The 22186-nt window shown below is 45.2% G+C and overlaps 1 protein-coding gene across 12 annotated transcripts in view; it reads right to left on the reverse strand.

Moving 5' to 3' along the window:
• The window catches only part of ncam1a (neural cell adhesion molecule 1a), a 147490-nt gene that overhangs the window by 16196 nt on the left and 109108 nt on the right, over positions 1 to 22186 (reverse strand). For 4 of the 12 annotated variants that reach the window (XM_035526754.2, XM_081720191.1, XM_081720189.1 and 1 more), the window contains exons 9-15: positions 21973 to 22002; positions 18265 to 18415; positions 16614 to 16798; positions 15383 to 15479; positions 14242 to 14409; positions 13165 to 13290; positions 6427 to 6474 (exon numbers count right to left, since the gene is read on the reverse strand). In XM_035526754.2, coding sequence (XP_035382647.1) covers positions 6427 to 6474; positions 13165 to 13290; positions 14242 to 14409; positions 15383 to 15479; positions 16614 to 16798; positions 18265 to 18415; positions 21973 to 22002 — 805 coding nt within the window. The remainder of the gene's footprint in view (positions 1 to 6426; positions 6475 to 13164; positions 13291 to 14241; positions 14410 to 15382; positions 15480 to 16613; positions 16799 to 18264; positions 18416 to 21972; positions 22003 to 22186) is intronic. The other 8 variants (XM_081720190.1, XM_035526757.2, XM_081720194.1 and 5 more) reach the window with 3 other exon arrangements.

Raw genomic sequence — 22186 nt, forward strand, 5'->3', positions numbered from 1 at the left:
GAATGTTAGTCGGCACTTACAGACAGGGTATTTTGAGCTAGGCTAAATGACAAATAATGTTACTTATTTTGTTAAAACAACATTTTTTCATAAGATTTTAGAACTGATGGAGCAGTTTAGCTGTCTTAAGCATCATAAAAAAATAAAGCGATCAGAATGTTGGGTGATCATAAAAGGATCTGAATGGTAGGTGATCATAAAGTGATCAGAATGGCTGGTATGATCACTCATCTTTGACTTTGTTATTGTGGGTGTTGAAGCATCACATAATTAACTGTAGGGTAAATTTTATAGCACCGTGTTCGTTAGCCACTACATCTTAGACAAAAACTGCACTTCATTTGAAAGAAATCAACTGTCGAACAAGCTATTTGAAACAGTTTTGAAATCAGAAATAATCTTTAGTTTGAGTTCACCTGTTTTAAATGGACAGTTTATATATATATGTTTTAAATGGACAGTTTATGTGTGTGTGATCTAAAATGTTTCATATCATGGCTATTTGTTACTGACTTAGTGTCCTATATCCTACACCCGTTAATGAGCTCCTCATATGCATTAAATTCCCTTAAGGGCAGCAGAGCTGTTCCACATTGCACACTGGACAGCAGACTGGAACTAAGTTTAACACTGCGGCACTTAATTTTCTATGGGTAATACGGCTGTGTGGAGCACTCCAACACTACTCTTCACCGTTACAGCCGAATGTTGACTGTCTTTTTCGGGCGTGTCTAATGATGCCTTTGCCTGACCCCATCTTTGAACTGTGAGCATCTGAGAGTGCTATCGGCTCCTGGGAGGGTGGGATCGGTAGGAAGGGAGGGGCAGGCGAGCTTTAATGAGAAGTGGGCCGGGGCACTAGAGCGGGTGTGAGCGAGAGCCCCACTCCCAGGAGGGGCTCGTTATCTCACTGAGCCCACCGCCTAATGACAGCGCTCCCTAACCATCCCCTGCACTTTGATTGGAGGTGCGCCTCCATTAGATTTAATAATATCACTGAAACCATGGGGGGGGGGGGCATGAGTGTGGGGGCTTGTTTGGGATGTCAGCTGTACACCTGTGTCACTAGAGGGACCTGGGAGGAGACTAAAGCTCTCTCATTAATCAGTGCAAATAGGGTCTAGCCCCAAATCTGCAATCCCATTAGGATTTAAGATGACACTACACCTACTACACCAGAACACCCACTGCTATCTTAGGTACACACAAAGACATGAGCGATGCGATAGACACTGGTCCAAGCTATAAGTGGAGATCTGGATGCATGTCCTACTGAGATGGAATGAATGAATCTAATATTCATGACCCTGATGAGAAAAAAAACAGCATGTAGGAAAATGGGATGGTCATTCATCTTTATTTCTTTAGTCTAAGACACCTTCAGTCATTTTAGATCATCGGTCAGTTAGTTGAAGCATGCATGAAACTAGACCTTAGGTATAAGTTATACTGTCTTGACTTTGGACTAGAGGTAACATAATGGATGGCTTGACGCTGAAATTCAAATAAACCCGAGTTAGTGGTAAAGTACAGCATTTTGGAGAGATGGTACAGTTAAATGAACAGAGATCCAGTCATGAACATCATTCCCAGTTAGGTGAAGGTTTCCAGATGCTACGAGGGAAAAAAAAGAGTGTTTAGGGTTAAAGATATAAAGGAAGGCCAACAGACACATGCTCTACCATGCAGCAGTACAAATAAGGCCATTGATTCACATCACAGTCAACCATGATTGCCACTAAACCTACACACAACTAGAATCCCTGTTTCGACTAATTTTTGCTACTAGGCCGGGGCCCTTGTGTTTTAATCTCATTATCCATGACTCTGTGCACTGCAAAAGAAGCAGCGTGCTGGAACTGAGTGCAAGACTGCTGTGCCTTCTTGCACCAGCACAGAGGAATCCCAGACAGACACAGCGCAGACGGACAACGCAGACGGACAGCACAGACAGGTCATGCATGAGGGGAGATCGCTAGAGAGCAGAAATAAAGACGAGGCGCAGGCCGGAACAGAAGTTTGTGTAAACGTGCATGCATGCAGGAATGCCGGGCGTGTGGTTAGTCTGCAAGTCTGAAGAGGGTACATCTCATAACAGAATATTATAGATGGAGCATGGTTGTCTCTTCTCTGAATCCAGAGGTATCGATCATCACGTTGGCATCATGAAAACCTTGTTATGATGTGATATTAAAAGGATCAAAAAGATGTTGTTGAGGTGCCATGTGTTACGGTGCTGAAAAATGAAATTCTGAGTTATCAAATTTTTACGGTAAGCTCCTTTCTGAACTTTGGCCCAGATGTCACTGTGAATGTCTGCAATAAGATATTAACAGAACATATTGAATATGGGATTTAAAGAGTAACGCCCTGCTACATTCTATACTTACTATATGATGCCATTATAGGTCAGCACGCTGGTTCTTTATTAAAGTGAGATTATAGCGGAGGCCCGCTGGATCACTTTCCAAGCAGAGCGGCTGATTGTTTTTAATGTCAAATCCAGAAATCAAGTGAGCAGTGTAAACCTCTCTGAGAATCAATGGCTCATGAATGAAATGGTCCATAAATGTTGATGGCACTGGGTGAGTGTTGTGTCTAGCTCATTATTAACATCTCTGCTTTCATTCTTACTGTGAAATGGACCAAACATGACGAAGAAACAAAAAATTACCTTCTGTTCACCAGCGAAGACGACATCATCAGCACCATGCAAGAGCCACATGACAAAGTCACATGATACGCACGTGCAAGATTGGTTGAAAGGAATAGTGGGAAGGGATGGGGGTCACATGGAAAATACAAAACATTGAAAATAAAATTACACAAACATGGAACAGAAAACACAATAGTGTTAACACCAAAAAAAAAACCCAAAACAAAACACAAACAGAATGACAAACAAAAGAGAACACAAATTCAAAACATAAGTAATTCTCTAAAACATTAGCGTATGTATACAAACCATGGACATATTATGATCCATAAGGCAGTTTCACAATCATTTAAAAAAAGTTTGGTAAACAGTTGTCCCAATACAAATTAGCATCATTAAGACAATTAACTCTTTGGTTTGAGAGTTTGCAATCTAACCTGCCTTATGAATCAGCTTCATTGCAAACAGTATTTTCTCTGACTGAGAATGACACTTTCATTAAGTCACAATTGAATCAAACTCTCTCATGATGTTGTTAATTCTGTTGGCTCACTGCATGTTATTAATGACACACTAACAGGAGTACTCCAAGCAGAAACAAGTGGGAACAAACAAACATACATACATACAAACAAACAAACAAAAACGAACATGATCTAAAGTCATGTGCATGTCCGGACATAGGAGCAGGACACTACATAACAGCCACATGAAGCGCTAGCACGGAGACACGGCCCTGGGGCCCCGGTGCTGGCACCGCAGCCTAGAGGAGCACGGAGCTGAGAGGTTGGGAGGCCAGCACAGCCTCCCAGTCCCATCACAGAGGACCCCCCGCCGCGTCCAGCCCCACCCTGCGTGGTGGACTCCCAGTGTGGGGACATGTAGGGAGAGCTGCATCATAATGGCCTCGCAGTTTGACACAGTGCTCATTAAGCCTTAAACGTTGGGAGGGGCTTAATTTTAAGCAGTCCAAAAAAAACCCTGATCTATAAATCTCATCATGTCCAATTGGATCATGGGTAATACTTAATTTTTGAGTTTCATGTTCAGTAACAGAATTTTGAAGGATAAGTATTTTTGAACCAAAAACTGAATCAAAGAAACTGCAGCACACGACAATCTTTCACCCCAGATGCTTTTGCTAGTGGCTGATCTGCACTGAATGGCTTTAAAAGCTCCACGGACAGCTGCAATGGAAATCAGCACAGCAAACTTCTGAAAAATCCCAAACATGTTGGTTTGAGAAGGGCAAGTCTGCCAGTCTAATCATGCAGTTCTTTAGACGTTGCACATGCTGTTTGAATTACTGGGAATGTTTCGAGTCTTTTGTAAGACCACAAAACTCTGTGTCATCATTTCCTCAAGCATCATCCTAACCATGAGCCAGTATACTGTCAGCCAGCAATGCTCCAAACAGCATGTTATTATCAAACTGCACATGCAGTACTATATAAAACATATATTAAAAGCTGCTTTAATGTGTCCCATTATTGTATGCCTGGCTTGCTACATTTGCAGACGCTCATAATTGCCTGGCTTGCCACATTTTCAGACTCATAACTAATTATCAGGAACACACAGACAAACAGTGACAATATTTCCCTTCATTATGTTTAATTTTTCCCAATACTCTAGTACAAGCTCCTAAAGTTGGCTATATTTCCATCTGAAGTAATTATAATTTATATAACACTCTTATATATCTTGCATACCCCTGTATATATCTTACATACCCCTCTTATATATCTCTTATATATCTATGTTTGATTCCTTTTTGAGTATTTCTGATTTTGATATGGCTATATGTTTGATAGATGCACATCGGAGGTATATGTTAAGTGCTTCTGTAATTCCCAGTTTCAGAACCTCTCTGTGACCCTGTGACTTTGGAAGGCTGCACCAAGGTCAGGAGGTGCTAACGCGCTCTGAGCTGAGGGCCTGCGGGCCTCCTGCAGACCTCCCCCTCTCTATCCCCCCATCTGTCTCTCCTCCTCCTGTCTGTCTGTCTTCTTATGTTTGATCACACTCCTGTGTTGTTAGGCTGACTGCCTGTACTGGACTGGTGCCCTCACCTTCTGTCCTCATGCTGGAGAAAAAAACAAAAAACATCTGAAGTTTCTTCACTTGTGCAAACATCGTCTCCTGACTCTACACTGCTGATTTTGTTTTTAAACCATAGAGAACATACCTATTTCACTTATTTTTTTGTGTTGGAAAAAAAAGCAGCTGAAAATTCCACCAAAACCTGGTGTTTCTCCCACTTAAGTCAATTCACGTTAACTCTAGAAATAATCACCCATTTTCCTGAAAGGATTCAGCTACTTTTTGTGTTTTAAAAGCATGCTTATGAACATTCCTAAGCAATGCGGGAACAGGACTTAATGTAGATTGCCCATTTACATTTAAACTGCAGAATAGTAGTAAATTGAGGGCATCATGCCATGAGACAGGATTTGTTCACATATGCAGGTTTGCTACCTAGACCTGCAGGGGTTCCTCAACTGATGAGACTCACTGTTGCAGTAAATTACAGTGCAAACCAAGTCACAGAAATGAATGTCTGGGATAAACACCACTGAAGTGATCCAAAGCCATTTGGTTCAACTGTCCTTTAAAGCAACTATTATAATATCCCAAAGTTCAGAGTAATCCTTTTTGATTATGCATTCCTCACAGCATTCAAAAGTTAAACTGTAAATTTCCATTCCTTGTTTTACGCAAATACATGCCTGGCATGCCAGATTAATTAACAACATATATTCCATAAAATATGTAAAAATGTATCATTTAGGGACCATTTTCTTTTTTATTCCTTAGACATCTGACAAGGGTTTAGTCTACCATAATATCAGGGCTGCCATTAGAAACCCGATAACCAGACAACTCTCCATGGCCGATCCTAAAATAAAGACCTTGTCAGTCATTTTATCAGAAAAGAAAAATTTGTCCATCAAAAGTTGCCTGTCAGGTAAAATGTTTTTAAGGCCCACACTTTGCTGTGTCTTTGTAAAGAGAGCTAGTGTAATCCATTGTATCCAGGCCAAGCCTGTGCAGACGCACTTCAAGGTGGGGTCTAAGGAGAGATGCTCTTCAACCGTTACATCTACTTATGCTTTAAGCAAATGGAAAACGCACAAACAAACATGCGTGAGAAGACTCGCTAGGGAACAAAGTTATCTTTGAAGGTTGCAGGGCAGACACTAAAGAGCTCTAATGGTGCTAATTTTGGTTAACAATGTGAGGGCAAGTCCCTTGTTTCTCTGATCAAACAGCATGCAACACAGTTCATTAATGTATGCTAATGCACTTCAAAATAACTCCGGAACTCCATGCCGTGCTTCCAAATTAGAATAAGACTAATCCCATGTTTTACAGAGTAATATAAATTGAAACACAGCACATCTACAAAAGTGAATGACTTCACGGCAAAAGCCTACGGCCCTGTATCTCCTAGAAATGTGCTGACCCTGTGAACATCCACCCCCCTCCCCCCCCGCCATAGGTTCAAGTGGAAAGAGGCGCTCTACAAGCCGGGGGTTAGTAGCGGCTTTCTACCTGGGTCTGAGGTGATGAGAGCAGCCTCGAGCGGCAACACGAGTCTCTCTCACTGCCTCAGTCCTGAAAGCAGCTCACTACGGGCACTCTGTCTGCCTGCACGCTGTGCACCAGGCACGCGGAGCTCAGGTGCTGTGCTGGCTATGTGAGGTACACACACGTGTAGCAGGCAGGTAAAGAGGTACAACAACATGGCACACTGCAGGAATACTCACTAAGAGCTGCATTGGTTGGAGGGTTGGGGGTTGCAGTCTCTGAAGAAACTGGAAGATGGCGAGAACATGGTGAGATGTGCTTGCTTTGGGCCACATGGAAAGTCAGTCATTTAGTCAGTCGTTAATGATAACCGACCATGTTCTCCTTTATTTATCGTTGTCTTATATAAAAATCAGATATATCAAGTCAGATATATCAGCACAGTGAACCAAACATAAAACTCACAGGCTGCATGCAACCAAAATGTATAGGCATCAAAGGGGAAAAACAAACAAGCAGTACCTTTTGCAAACAAGACTTTCAGTTGGTTTATTGGTTTTGTGAAACATGAAGAGCTGGATTGTGGATGCCATGCGTCAAAAAAAATAATGTCCTTTGTAACTTTACAACTATAAATCACTGTCAGGAATTATTACATCTTTAAATCTTTCTGTAAACATTCTTTACAGTTTCCAAGCAGCATTGAAAACAAATGGAGCTCCTACAGATCTACTTTTGGGGACAGAAGGCTGAGAGAAATTGATTTTTCTTGATCAAAACATTTGAAACCTATTCAAAGAGAAGTGAAAGACTGACCTGAGAAGATTTGAAGTTAGTGCTAGGCCTTTTCCCACCATTATTGAAAGAATTCAACACTTCTCATCACCCCATCCACATTTCAAATGCGCTTTTCAAGTTAGGCACTAATTATTAATCATTAGCCATTGCTAAGTTTTAACAAAAACCCTCTTTAGGCACCATTAACACAAAAGCTATCTCTACTTTGTGTGAAAAAAAAGAAAAACAACAACAATTATGATAATAATAAAGTATAGAATCTTTTTGTGTTTTGGTATATTATGGATTAAATGAATACTATTCACAATACATTTTTAAAAGAAGCAGTCTAAAGCACCATATGACTCATATAACTGTACAGTGTCACATTTACTGCATCTGCAGACAAACTTTGTAGGGTCTTCCCTTTAGTGTACCAGCCTAAAGATTGCTTTGACGTTGTAGAATAATTGCCTGGGAGACCATTATTACTGATGACATTATCATCTCCGATGCCTCCTCATCAATCTAACCCGAGCCTTCATGTAAAGGATGGCTTCCTCTAAGATGAACTCAAGGGACCCGTGGTAAAATGATAAGCACTTTGAGTAGGAGGTAATAATATGGTAAGAGGCAAAAAATATTCCAGATTTCCTGCGAGAAGCAAAACTTAATAATAAAGAAGACTGTCTGTTAGTGAGCTGAATGTCAGACAGAAACTGGTTTACTGGGCTTTGCTAGCATAATAGGGACTGCATAAGATATGTGTGCAGCAGGTCTGTCTACTGATGCCTGTATTTCTGCCTGAGTGGTGACAGGGATCCTTAGATACAAAGGGAATTATTGGTGCCGAGCAATGTGGGGACTCCATAGCAGCTGTCTGAACGTATTCCAACGTGCAAGCATGCCTCGTCACATTCAGAAATAAAGACTGTGTTTCCACTTGAAGACAAGCCTTTACAGCAGAGGTGCAGACTTAAAGCATTTTCAACTCTATGACTGCCAATGTTGTTTATAGCTCAAAATAGCTACTGATTGCATAAAATGAAAGAATTTGGCATGTTTTAGTTGTGTGCCTCCTAAAAATTTGATAGTAATAGACAATGTTGGTGCATCTTCTTTCAGAAGATTGGAGATATCCAAGTCTCGCAGAACTTGGAGATATCACCAAACCAAAGTCGAGCTTCAGGTCTCAGAGATTAAACTGGAAATAAATGCTTCAGAAATATAATCAAATGATAATCAAATTAGGAGTGCTTCATGTTAAGTACAATGAAGGGACAAATAGATGTTGCCTAAGGGAACATCACAATTAAGGCACTCCAGATTGCTGCTTGAGAACTTGGAACATCCGATAGGTCATTTCACCATCTTCTCTGTATATGCCACTCAAGCAGTGGCATATTTGACCTCAGTGGAAAGGATAATGAAAGAGGCCATTCTGTTTTTTTTCCATGCTTGGTCACCATCCATATTATAAATCAGAAGGTAGGAGTAGGAGCGGCAGTGGTCACATATATAACAACAATTTTATCTTTACCTTACACTAAATGTAATACCTTCCAGTATGCCTTATTTACAGCTACACTGTATACAGTTATACTGACATACTGAAATACAATCCGTATTTGTTTTTAAATACAGTAGTGGGATTAGCCAGCAGTGGGACTAGCTAGGAGTGGAGTGTTCAGTATATGGTGCCTGAGTACCCCTTAGGAAGTAATAAGCTGTAATCCCCTTGCAAATTGTCCCAGGAGCTACTGAACTCATCCAGAACCAGCAATATGTGGTATATTAGTGAGAAGCTCTACAACTTTGATTCCCTGGCATTGAGAACTTTGTGCACTCACTGCTGCACCCATATCACACCTTGCTGTGCAAGATACTGTGGAGACAGCAGTAATGGTTGACACGAATCCCACGAATCCATTCTTCTCTAACGTTTCATGCATCACAGAATGAACACAAGGAGAAAATGAGGGCTCCCCTTGAGTTGCTCAAGCTGTCATCTCTGATTCTCTGATATAGCTCCGCTTGGCACCTCCACCTTCTAACAGGGCTGGGCTTCCATGTTGATTAGGATCATCAGTGTATCCTCCTGCCTGCTGTACATCTCTGCTGTCCCTGTTCTCAGCAAGCACTGCGCTCTATAGTGGCTGGTCCCTCCCCTGCCCCTGCTGGTGGAGTGCCCTACCCTACCACGATGCCCTCTGAGCCTCTGGCATCACCACTTCCTCACATCTGTCCCCGAGGAAGTCCTGTCAGAGATGTCTGTAGGCCCTGCGGGAGAGGATGAGTCCATGGCTATGGAACGGCCAAGAGGCCCAGGCACTGGAACACATGCAGCCTTCCTGACTCTGAAAGGGCTTTGCTGGGTTGGGTTCCAAGGGCACAGCACAGAAGGAGGCGGTGTGGGCGCAGCTGTCAGGCGGCTCTGGGGCCGTCCATCACTCTGGTTTCTCCCTCTCTCTGCTGTGACAGACCTGGCTCTGTGCCACATGTCTCCGCCCATGCCAACGCTGCCACCTGCTGGGGAGCTTGGGGAAATGTCGCCAACCCCTGAAGCACTGCCTGCGAAGGCGTGACTGCCCATTCCACCACGACAGGCTTCTGCGGGGGAAAGGCTTGTGGCTTGCGGCCAGAGCCAGGCTACTTTCGCTGGTTGCCACGGCACCTTCCCCAGTCGGTCTCTACACAGAGCCTTCATCCACTTCTTCCTCCACTGGGGAGTTAGAGTCCAGACACAGCTTTGCCTACAGGTACTTAAGTCTATAGGAACATCAAAACAAAGCCTTCTCCACACTCTGGGGACTTGGACAATGCTATACTAGAGCATAAAAGGCTAGGGAAGCATGTCTGTACTGTTGGCGGTGTAAACAACTCAGCCTACCCTGCGCTGATGGTGAGGGGAAATGCTTGCATCACCATGACCCTCTGACACACCAGTCAGTCCTACTGGTCTTTTTAAGCTGTGTTCACCACCTCTATGGAGAAGATGTCATTACACAGCCCTACACGTATACTGAAGAATATGACAAATAAATCTGTTACTAATTTCAAACTAACATGCCACTCCGCCCATCCGAGCAGATACTTTTTATTAAACACATGTATAACAAAAGAAATCTTTGGCCTGTTCAATAAAATACAATTCAAGTTCATGCAGCTTAATGCTTCCTTTTGTTTCTGTTCCCCAACCTCCTGCCTGGCAGGGAAATTCCCTCAGTGAGTGTCTTTAGCCGGAATGTGACGACTAAGGCTTCTGCCTGCCTCTGCTCTGTCATTCGAGACCTGACAAATGCTTGGTGAGCGTTTGGAGGGCTTGGATTATTGTGTCGCCAGTCACCTCTTGTGCACCCATGCGGGTATACCTCCACAACAGCAGCAGACGCGGCCATCCATCTCCACTCAGCGTGACCAAATTACACTATCATTACAGGGTACGGGGTCTTCCATGGCTGCCTGCCCCGTTTCTCTTACAGCGTAATGACCATGAGGAAGTGGCCTCCGTCAAATTGATCCCCATCACTGCCACAGCTAAATGAGGACCCTGTGAAGCCAGACCAAGACTCGACTGTCAGTCAAACTGGCAACTTAATGAAAATGTGACCAGGCCTCTGGAAATGCTAAACTCTGTTTTCTTCCGCTACGGAGAAAAACAGACCAGTCTGTACTGAGGGGTTTTTAAAGATGTATGCAGAGATACAAACCACAGCTCAGTACCCCTAGATGATCTGTACTGGCCACGACTAGATCATGCTTTCTGCACAGACTGAGCTTCTCTCTCATCTAATACGCTTCTAAAAGAACAGCTGGACTGTATGTTCAGGATCAGTGTCTGCATGAAGATCCATTTCCAGAAAGCACTGGACTAGGGAACAGCTACTGTAATCATTCAGGTTTCAGCTACTGGCATTCTATCTGCAACCACAAGCCTTTGGTTGGTCCAGGTTATAGTAATAAAATACAATTCCATCCAGAAGAGTTTGTGAGGCAAGACATATTGCATGAGCTCACCAAGTTATTAATGCATATATGCTTCTCAACACTTTCATGTTCATGCTTAAGGAAATGAGCAAACAGCCACTTAATTCAGTGAGAAAACATAGTATTTCAAATCCAATTTCAGCAAGGTGTATGGTTTTGCATGAGGCAGGAATACTTTAAGTCCTCATTTGAATTTCTCATTTAGCTTCACTACCTTTGACTAACAGCATCCTGATGGATATGGCTGACTATAAATAAATGACAGAAATGAAAACATGGCAAAACATATATAACAGGCGGGGGGGGGGAGAAAATAGAGAGAGAGACAGAGAGTAGAGAGAGAGTGAATAGAGAGTGAAAGAGTGAAGCGAGAGAGTACAGAGAGTATAGAGAATGAGGGAAAGAGTCAAAAGAGAGAGAGAGAAGCACAAAAAATGAAGCACTTACTTATAAAAGTACAGCCTGAGTTAATTGTAAAAATACAGCGACAGTTATTTGTACAATACAGCCTGACTTATTTGTAAAAGTAGAAGCCTGAGTTGCCAAGCAACATGAAGTATTGCAAAAACAGAAAGACGGAAGAGAATCAGGAAAGACGGTTGGTGGTGATTACAGCTGGGTTGATTTTGGTTAAAATTTAATTTCGGACAGTTTTTGTCTAACACTTACTTAGAATTGTAAAAGAGAACAAAACTGCACAGCAAAACACCTTAATTGCTACACACTGTAAACAATTATGTTCTGTTATAACTTAAAAAGTAAGAAACCCTAAAAAAATGTAGTTAATTGTTCATCATACAATAAATAAAAATACAATTCATTAGGATAAATGAACAGGAGTGAAGGAGGCAGGTACGGAGGCCTGGGTGGGCCAAGCACAGATGGAAGAATGAGAAACTGGCAAACAGTGTCAACCTTATTATGACAGTAATAATAAACTAAGGCCCTCAAATAAACATTCATCTGTCCACAAGTCTACTTTATGAAGAAACAACTTTCATGTTGTACATGCTTCTTTCAGGAAATACTTTTTCCTCAACTCTGGGGGATTCCAAAAGGCAAAACAGCAAAAAATATATCGCTGCATGATCTTCCCTGTTGGTTATTTCATTACAAAGCTACTTCAGAGATGGATCAACTGAATCATATTGGGGGAGAAAGAGAGTCTTTTAATGAAAGCCAGAAAGAGAGAGTGAGAGAAAGGTAATTATGTGCATTTTTACAAAGTCTCTTAATCCCTAGTAGTTGAAGAGGAAAGTGAATTATCTGAACCATATCCTTTAGCTCTTCTTCCACACTTACTGTTCTAATCTGCTTCTAGGCAAAGCCAAGTATGAAAATGTTATTACATTCAGTAATTATCCTGTGGGCTGTGAAAGACTGCAGTGACAAGCCTCAGAACTTCTTACAGTATGCGCACAGTTGGTCTCTTAAAGCAAAATCCCAACACTGGGTGAAGAAAATACCCATTCTGTCCAGTTGAATTATTTGACCAAATTCAGATATGTACTCTAGCATCTATTTATAAATCAAGGGCTGTTGCATTGCCCAAAACTGTCAATTGTGTCATTATAAGAATTAGATTCAATATTAATTTTAACAATATAATAGCTACCCCATCTAATAATCCTAACATTGCTTAAAGTCTAAAGCACAAGTCTGGATTTGTATCTGTTTATAAAGTAAGTCCTGACCACATAGAAGACACCTGAAAATCCACGCAGCTCTGGAGCAAGTATATCACCTATCTGACTTTGTCTCACGCACACAAACACACACACACACACACACACACACACACACACACACACACACACACACACACACACACACACACACACACACACACACACACACACACACACACGCTCTGGCAAGAACTAGAGGAGAAGAGAGGAGAGAGAGAGAGAGAGAGAGAGAGAGAGAGAGAACAAGCTGCACACTCAGAAGGCAGCGGGGATCACTGGCCAAGCAACTCCAAGCAGTGCTGCCTTACACACACACACACACACACGCACACACAAAGACGAAGGACTGGTGGCTGCTCAGGCTAAGGGTTTTTTAGAGCAGGGCTACACAGAGTGCGGTGTGGTCTGTTGTGGATCCGGCAGTGAGGGAGGAGGGGAAAGAGTCATGGTTATGTGGTACAAAAGAGAAAAACAGACAGAGAAACACACCGAGCAAAAGATAGACTGACAGGGAGTGGTACTTACTGACAGGCTGTGTTTTAAAGGTCTCAGGGGGACTGCTGTCTCCTTCACCTTTGCCGTTGATGGCAGACATTTTGACCTCATATTTGGTCTCTGGCTTGAGGCCAACAATGGTGATCATGCTGAGACCTAGGAAAGAGCAAACGTCAGAGTTCTGCTAGAGGAGCTGGAAGGCCAGGCAGGCAGGAGACGCGTCCTTGTGGTACTCCTTCCCACGTGCCTCTGAACAGCATCATCTGAAGTCCCACACAGTAGCAGGAAGCCAATGTGCTTGGCTAAATCCTAGAAGTCTGTTTGGATTTGCACAGTGTTCGAGGCTGTGATGATTCGAGCGTTGGCGTGTGGATCTGCCCAGAGCCACACTCTCACACTTCGTCCAGGGCCACAGGGACAGACCCACAGACGGGGTGTGTGTGCGCGCGTGTGTGTGTGTGCATGTGTCTGTGTTATTAAAGGAGAATTCTGGCATGCATGTGCATGTATATGTACTGGCCCATGAGTGGAGTGTGTGTGAGTGTGCGCTTGTATAAAGCTTATTCTGATGAATGTCCCATGGAGGTCTGCCTGACAGAGTAAAGCTGTCAGCTGCAACGGGGATGACATCGTCCCACAAGAGGGAGAGAGAGAGAGAGAGAGAGAGAGAGAGAGAGAGAAAGAGAGAGAGAGCATGGCCTGCAGACAAGCACAGCACATACCAGCCTCTGACAAGAGCTCTAAACACTCTTACTTAGCATTCAAGTGAAGCCAATCCCTTCCCCTCAGTTGTGCACTCTATTTTTGGGGGAACACTTCACATTACATTTCACACACGCCAGGAAGAGCCTTTTTCTGCTGGCGGAAGGGTTCAGGAAGTGGTGGCAGCCAGGGCCGATTGCAGCACACGTGGTCAGTGACGCTGAATGAGGAGGGGCGCTAGATACTTGTCCCTCTCCTACGGGTTACACAGCACACCTCATGCACAGCTGGGATTATGCATAATAAACCATTCAAACCAGCTCCAAGAAATGACTACTTTGTTGCTCCAAGGGCGGGGAGGTGGATCGTTTGTGTGTGTTGGGGGGGGGGGAGATGTACCCTCACCATCATGTACGTCGTACTCCTTGCTAATCCACTCCTGCCCTGCCACCTTCCACTCGGCCTTGTACTTGAGGATAGGCACTCCACCACTGGAGTCTGGCTCGTGAAACTCCACCTGTGCCGTGCTGGGGTACGGGAGCACCTGCTCAATTATGGGAGCCGATGGCACCTCTGTACCACACACACACACACACACACACACACACACACACAAAGAGAGCTTCATTCTGCCTGCTACACAAATTGCCACATGCACTTCACTGCTGACTATATGTTCATATACACATGTCCATATCCATACACAGCCCCCAAAGTGGATGTGTCTTTAACATAACTGCCCAGAAATGAAAGGCTAAGTGCTTTCTGTGTTCTACAGTAAGCTGTCTGAAGAGAGACTCTGGTCTGCTGTCAACCAGATGTACAAGAAGTAAAGTAGGGCAAGAAGGAAACTGTTCGCTCGTAAGGCAGCTTACCGGGTAAATCTTGAGAAACGAGCTAGTCTAGCAGCGCAGAACACCCTTGAATAAAACCCACTTTAACGGGAACACCCTTGAATAAAACCTTCTTTAATAGGAAGTTTAGAGCAACTCTGCAGCGCAATAAAAGAAGCCTGCTTTTCTCCTTGAGTGCCGACTGGGAGTAGGACTGTTGGATAGACGGGGGTCAAGCCCGCGAAGACGGGGACGTCCCCCTCTTTTACATCGTCTACAGCGGCGAGTCTAAACACTCATCACCAGCTCACACCTGCCCCATTTACACGGCGCCGGAAATATCACAGCCGCCGGCATCTCTAACGGTCTGTGGCACAGCCTGAAAATGATAGCTCTGCTAGGATTATTATTGCAGAGCCTCAACCAAAAAGTGCTCTCTCCAATCCCGAGGTTAAAGCACCTCTAATTTACCCTCCCAGTGGTTTAGAAATTAGTGCAGGAAGGATTTAATGTTGGTTTTATGACACTAAGCCACTTACTGTAAAAAAAGTACGCTATGCGCACCTAATGAGGGGCATTATGTCCAGAGTTACGTCATAACTGCCTTTTGGGCCATGCGCTTCTGAGGCAGACAGCCCGCAGTAAACGAGTGCATAACACACATCAGACTTCTCTCAGCATGCATTTGAATCTCTCTGGGAAGCTTTGCAGACCTGCTTGGATCAGGAGGAACTCCTTAGACTCGGAGCCCATCAAGTTGGAAGCCGTGCAGTTGTAGCTCCCAAAGTCACTCTGAGATTCTGGGGTGACCTGAAAGAGAAGAAGCAGACAGGGGATACGTCATGCAGCGCCATGTCCTGCCCTTGCATGACACGGACATTTCGTTTTTAGGTGCATTGCTTCCTCTGAGCTCATCACCATGGCAATGGCAGTGGCCTTTTGTTCTCTGTGGCAGACATGGTGCTTGATAATTACGGAGTGCCACACAGACAGAGAGAGAGTGAGAGAGAGTGGGAGGGAGGGAAAGTCAAGACAGAACAGAGAGAGATGATGAGAGCTGGGGGGGGGAATGGGAGAGGGAGGGAGAGAGAAGGAACGTGATGCAGAGAGAGAGAGAGAGAGAGAGGGTAGAGGGAGAGTGGAGCGAGCAGGGGCACCTGGGAAAGTGTGTCACCAGTACAGGGACACTCTGTGCCAGAGAACGCTGTGCTATGCAGAGTGGGCTAAAAACCCTGCACCACCCTACTCCCTCACACTGTCTCACCACAGCCCACCCTGCCGTGTCCCCGCCGCACTCTCCCAACACACCCGCTTAACACACGGGGGCTCTTCAGCTACTATTACTATTGTGCAACTTATTTACTTGGGTTCCGGAATCTGTGAAAAGCCGATAACACTTTTTATGTTAGCTAGGAACAATATATTATTATTATTCAAAAAGCAGTTTAATTAGGGTAATTAATGCATTATGTGGGAAAACAAAACAATGGGAAAATCATGCAATTGAGGAAACAAAATTACATGTATTATTCAGCAGTATCATTAAGTTGATAGAGTACACTACAATAAAAACTGGTCATTACACTCTAACTGAACCCCTGGCTAATAAAGGTTTTGACAGATGCATATGCCAGCTCTGTAGTACATAGGAAAGGGCAATTCAGGGTTCAGCAGAAGTTCCAGCAGGGTTCTAGCAATCACTTCACATTCTGTCATGACTAATCCCTAATTGCATAAAGTGGTCTTCTGATGACCAGCTGTAATGTTTCTGTGGAACTAGTCACCGCAGTATGTGCGGGGACAGGTAGAGCCCTGTCTAACTTTTAGAAAGTGGTCCACAATGAGCAGACATAGACGAACGTAGTTCATTATAGCTCAGGTTACTGTCGAGCATGCCATAGCTGGCAGGCTGGAGCCATGTGTGTTGAGGCCAAGGGGGGGCACCTCCAGGTAGCTGTTGGTCACGGTGTTGTAGATCTTCAAGTTGGTGGTGTTCACACCAGGCAACTGCTGGCCATCGCGGAACCACAGCACGGAGGCGCCGGGGTGAGCCAGCACCTGGCAAGTGATGTTGGCGGGGTTACTCTCCCACGTGTACACGGCCACGGACCCCTGGATCTTCGGTGCATCTGCAAGGAGCGGAAAGAAAGAGGGTTTTGTGGTGGAGCCTGGAGGCAAACACAGCACGAGTCAAATGGTGTACACCTCTGGAAAATGTCTCCCTGAAGCCGCAGCGGCTACTGTCCCTGCTCCTGGCACCTGGGACTAGCGATCGATAGACTGTTGTGTTTTGTCATTTTTTTGGGGGGCCATAGGGCTGGGAGAATAGTACATGAAGGGGTTGGTGGGGGGGTGTAGGGCTGTCTGCTGGTGCCCTACAGTGCCCCCTGGAGAATTGACATCCCCACTATTAGATTGATAGACACAGTAGAATCAGCACATCTCCTACAGTTTCACGTCAATAAGTACCCCCACCCGATCTCCACGCCCCCACGTCCCCGGTCTCATCTGCACCGGTAAACACCTCTCTGAACCACAGGTGGCAATGCTGGCATTCAGACAGAACAAAAACAAAATATCTCCCTTCAGGAGGAAGAAATATGACCTTGATATAGTGGCAGATGAACAGACAGGCTCTCAAAGAGAACACTTTCAAATGTGGAGACAAGTCTGCGCTGTGGGGAGCAAATCTCTAGTGTGCTAGCGCTTTAGCGTGACTAGCGCCTGGCCAGCTAGGCTTGGGTCGTCCTGGCGTGGGTCCTGGGTCCTCGGCCGCTGTAGCCAGTCAGTGGCCATGTGACGGCACGGGGTTCATCTGCTCCAGACAAAGCACCTTTCTCTTATCGCTAATGACTGCAAAATGTTCCGCGAACTCCACTAAGAGTCTGATTACAACCCAGGCGTAGTGAGTCGAGCTGCAGTCGCACACAGCTTTTTATAAATCGTGAGCTGTGATGCTATCTCAGGATTGGAGCAGATTACTTGTTTTTGAGGCAAGGAAAATTAATCCAATTAGTCTTTCATTACACACGAGGCTTTTTCTCCCTCTTTTCAAAATTTAGGGGCTCCATCTGAAAGTGAGAAAATAAGATTAAAACTGTTTCTGTTCTAACTTTCCTGTAAATCTCTCAGATGGCAATGGTACCTACATGCATGCAAAAGAAAATGTAATTTGATCAAAGCAAAAGCCTTTGCTTTACCGCCTCATAAAGAGGATTTACTGCCATTTAGGACTGTGTCGTATTTGATATGCAGGAGACCGTAGCTGTTATGCATGCGGGTCTTTTCATGCCATTCCAGCACCTGATTTTACACAGAACTCTGGGAACTACTGGGTGCTTGGCAAAGAAAACAACAGAAAAGCACGACGTAGGGCCCAGCTTTGGGTTAGATGAATATTTATACTCCTAAGGCTCATTTTATTGGTATGCGGTGGCTCAGTCACTTAAAAAACAAGAAATGTGAATTAGCACAGGTCCTGATCTCGTATCTTAACAATAAAAGCCGCTGAGCGAGTGAATCATTCGATTCCCTCACTAAAAGGAGCATAAGGAGGGAGTGTTTGCAGATGAGAGGAGGGGGCGGAGCCTCTTACAGCGCACTTCCAGATACATGCTTTGGATGTCCTGGCCGATGGAGTTGCGGGCGGTGCAGAGGTACTGGCCAGCATCGGTGAACTGCACGTATTTCAGCGTGAGCGAGGACACACGAGCATCGCTGCGTACCACAACGTTACCGTCCAGACTCTAAAGGGAGAAGGAGACATGAGAGAGGGACGTCAGACACAGTGAGTCACTAAAAAATCAATTAATCACCAGTGCATTTCACTGCCTGCCTGTCCGTCTCTGAAAGAGACCCAGTAGACCATCGCAAAAGCACGAGCTAAAAACAGAAACGAGGAGACGGGCAGAAAAGAGGAATTTGTTAGAAGACAGTGGTCGGACTGGGCTCCAGAGTGAGAAAGTGGGAGCACTGTTTCACTGTACAGCTGTGGCAGGGTATTCTGGGAGCTGCCCAGACAGGAATTAATAATGAAGTGGGTCACTTTAGGGCTTTTGCCTCATAAAACCCCTTTAAACTGTGCAGTTTGGATGGTGCACTAAAACATTTCACAGACACAGGCATGCACACACACCCACACACACGCACCCCCCCACACAAATATATTGCATTGCTCCTGCAGACGTGTGCCATCTTCGTTTACTAGAAGATCACAAGAGGAGTGTACACACACACACACACACACACACACACACGACCAGTTCTCATCACTAAGAGTATGTAAGACTGTCTGACCGTGGGCTGAGGTAAACAGGATTCCATGCGTTTTACTGTACAATAATGAAGATCCAATAAAAATTCGCAATCCAAACCTGCCCCCACCGTGTTGCTATGGTGAGGAGGCAGCTGTCTCCCCACTCGTGCTGTTTTGTGAGCAGGCATCTGTCTGGCGTGGTGGCCGTAAGGGAGAGAGTGCGACACGTCCCAGCCAGCAGCGAGGGTGAGGCGAGTCAATAAGTCACCCAGAGGGCTGCTGCGTCTCTACCCAACCATGCCAGCTGTGCTGGGCCAGCAGAGAGCATCAGAGGGTCCTTGGCCATCAGTGAAAAATGCAGACCCAGAGCCCAGCCAGCTCACATCTCCGCCCTTCCCCGTCTACATCTCAATCAGCATAATGGTCCTCGCTGATTCCTGCTGGATTACCACTGCAAAGAAGCACAGCCCTCCCACATGTGTCTTCCTTTCGGGGAGATCCGGGGGGGGGGTTGGGAAGCGGGTGGCTAAGTGCACACTCGCACATTATCATATACATGGAAATTAATTGACTCACTACATCTGACTTGGGTAACGTGACCCATGCTAATCAGGCAAAGCTGCCTTTTCCATGACATGACTTAATAGATTTATTAGTCATGCCAGCTGACACCCTGTTACTCTACTAAAAAACATGAGTTGCTTCTCTGCTTCCCCAGTGAAGCCACCAGTGCAGGGAACCGGTGAAAACCTCACCAGCGGTGTTCCCTCCAGCTCACGTGAGCCGCACGCACGTTCCAGTTTTCCAGCGCGACTCCCACGCCTGTGTGAGCTGCAGGTACGCTCGGGCCCCAGTTTCTAAAATGTTGTTTTAATTATTCACCACGTATGTGGAACAGCAAGACACCGGGACGCATCAGTAACATCCTCCTTCATTGATCGGAGGCTTATGCTGGGCCGTGGAAACAGGTGCAGGAGTCAAAGGCAGAATAAGGCGTTTCTGAAATTTACAGTGGCACTTCATTTATAAAGTGCCTGTTCAGTGGTCAGGAAGAAATGTGAGTGTGGCACAGGATGGAGTGAACGTGGCTCGGGAACCCAATCAATTCCCAAACTTGATTTAAGTTGCCGTGGCGTAGTCGCGATCGGCGGGAACGGGCAATAAATCCCCTCCAGTGCCTCCCGTACGGAGCCTGGTTAGTATGCACGGCTGTAGGCTGTGCCCCCACCCACTGCATGCTAACGGGCAGTATGCCGCGCGTGTGGCGAATAATTCCATGCGCTCTGAGCTGGCGGGAAGTTCGCATGGTGCACAGGCGCCTCCCGTTTTGTGCTGCCTGAGATGTTACAGTTAGTGATTAGCTAAACCTCAAATAAAACCACAGATTTGCCATTTTGCCACAGCTTCCTTGTGTGTCGTGACGTTCTGCAAAAAACTGGCACCAAGAGTGGGAGAGAAAGGAAAAGTGAAAGAAAGCGAGAAAGTGAGAGCGAAAATGAAAATGAAAGAGGGGTGCGCGTCTCTGTGAAAAAGGAGCTTAGAGCTTGGCTGCGTAATGCAATCATGTGCCTGTGTGCATCTTATCTCCTTTAATAGAGAACGCAGAAAGCCTCATTTTGCCCAGGCACTTTCTCATGAAAGAGCAAGCAGTCAGTGGGCTGTGGAAGGGAATAAAAACAGTATTCATTCTCCACGTCTTCACACAGCTGAAAGAATCACTCTGCTGAGTGGGGAGGGGAGAAACACCCTTTCACTTCTGTGTACCACCCCACCCCCCCACCCCCCTCCACACGTGCACATGCGGGGTGTCTGGGTGTAATGCTAGTCACACCGAGAAGCTAAAGTGAAGCGGCAAAGTCGTCTCGCGCGGACACGGTCTGAGCACAGCGCGTCCAATGTCATGTCCGACACGTCGTGACAGGATGACACCCGCCTCACACCAAAACAACAGAGGAGAGACTTCGAGTGTGGTCGCAGATGCCAAGCACAGCACGGCTCAGCGCCTCGCAGTCACCGGCTGTATGTACTCACTCCCACTCTCAGCAGGCAGAGGTTTCATAAAGGATGCTCATGATGCCTTCTGCACTCACGAATGACCCTCACTGTGGTATATATAGTGCCTACCTGTGCCTTTAAGTGACATACTGAAGACAGCATCTGTTACCAATCTCATATTCCTTAATATAGCTGAGGAGCGCTCATTGTGCTTGTACAATGCACACATTAAAGGGCCTTAAAATGTCTACCCATGATTCTGTTGATCGAGACATGAGACATGCGTGGGTGCTTGTATAATTGCAGACTTTCATCTTCAAGAGATCATGTGCTGATATCTGCCCACACGATCCATATGCATCTGAATCATTCATTATCAACTGCCGAAAACACATGAATATTTACAACAAACAAACAAGGGCTTCAGTCTTTGGTCTGCAGAGACCGACGAATGCTGGTGACGTGTGCACTCGCGCACTCACACGTTCTCCTATAGGCGCTGAGCTGCCCTGGATTTGGCTCAGGTAGAGTAATGTTAAAGTATTACGGTGGATTTGGTTACACTGCCATAGGACTGCATGTGCTTTCTAGTGCTGGTTACAGGTGTTAGTCTGTTCTCTGGTGCTGCTAGATCCTCCTCCATGAAGCCTCTATGGACTTTTTGTCTTGCGAGTCTCAGTCCTTGGAATGATTTTCTTTCAAGTCTCCTGAGAAAGTTTCTCTGAGGGCACTCAGGAGTAGGGAAAAAAAGCCAGTTCATACTCATAGAAAGGCCAGGCAGTTACTGGAAATAGTTTTTGCAGTTTTAAAGAAGATATGATAGCATCTTCACTACTTCTGAACCTAAAACCCATCAGGGAAAATAATGGGGGAGATGCCGCATATAAGAAAGAAATGACGTAGCACCGGTTTCAAAATGGGAGGGTTATTTCCTCATATGCGGACTCATGTCTGAGTGTGTGTATGAGAAGGATCCAACAACTGATGTTCTACACTAGTAATGGGTCTTTCTAGCATTAGTGACTACATGCGCTATGTGGGCATTAGCCATACCTTGTGTTTCTCAGGGCGAGTCCAAGATGCCTGCAGAGGAGAAACACAAAGAAAAGAAAAGAACACAACAAAAAAAGGCACAGAAGATCGTACATATAATCCAGCGTGCCACAGGTGTTAAAGACATGCCCAGCATACGCAAACGTTATCTGTCCTCTCAAGATCTACCAATGCCACGCTTCTGCGACCTGGCTACAGAAAACCACACATCAGA

The sequence above is a fragment of the Electrophorus electricus genome, chromosome 8, assembly GCF_041902795.1.
Source record: "Electrophorus electricus isolate QZ-2024a chromosome 8, ASM4190279v1, whole genome shotgun sequence".
Taxonomy (NCBI): domain Eukaryota; kingdom Metazoa; phylum Chordata; class Actinopteri; order Gymnotiformes; family Gymnotidae; genus Electrophorus; species Electrophorus electricus.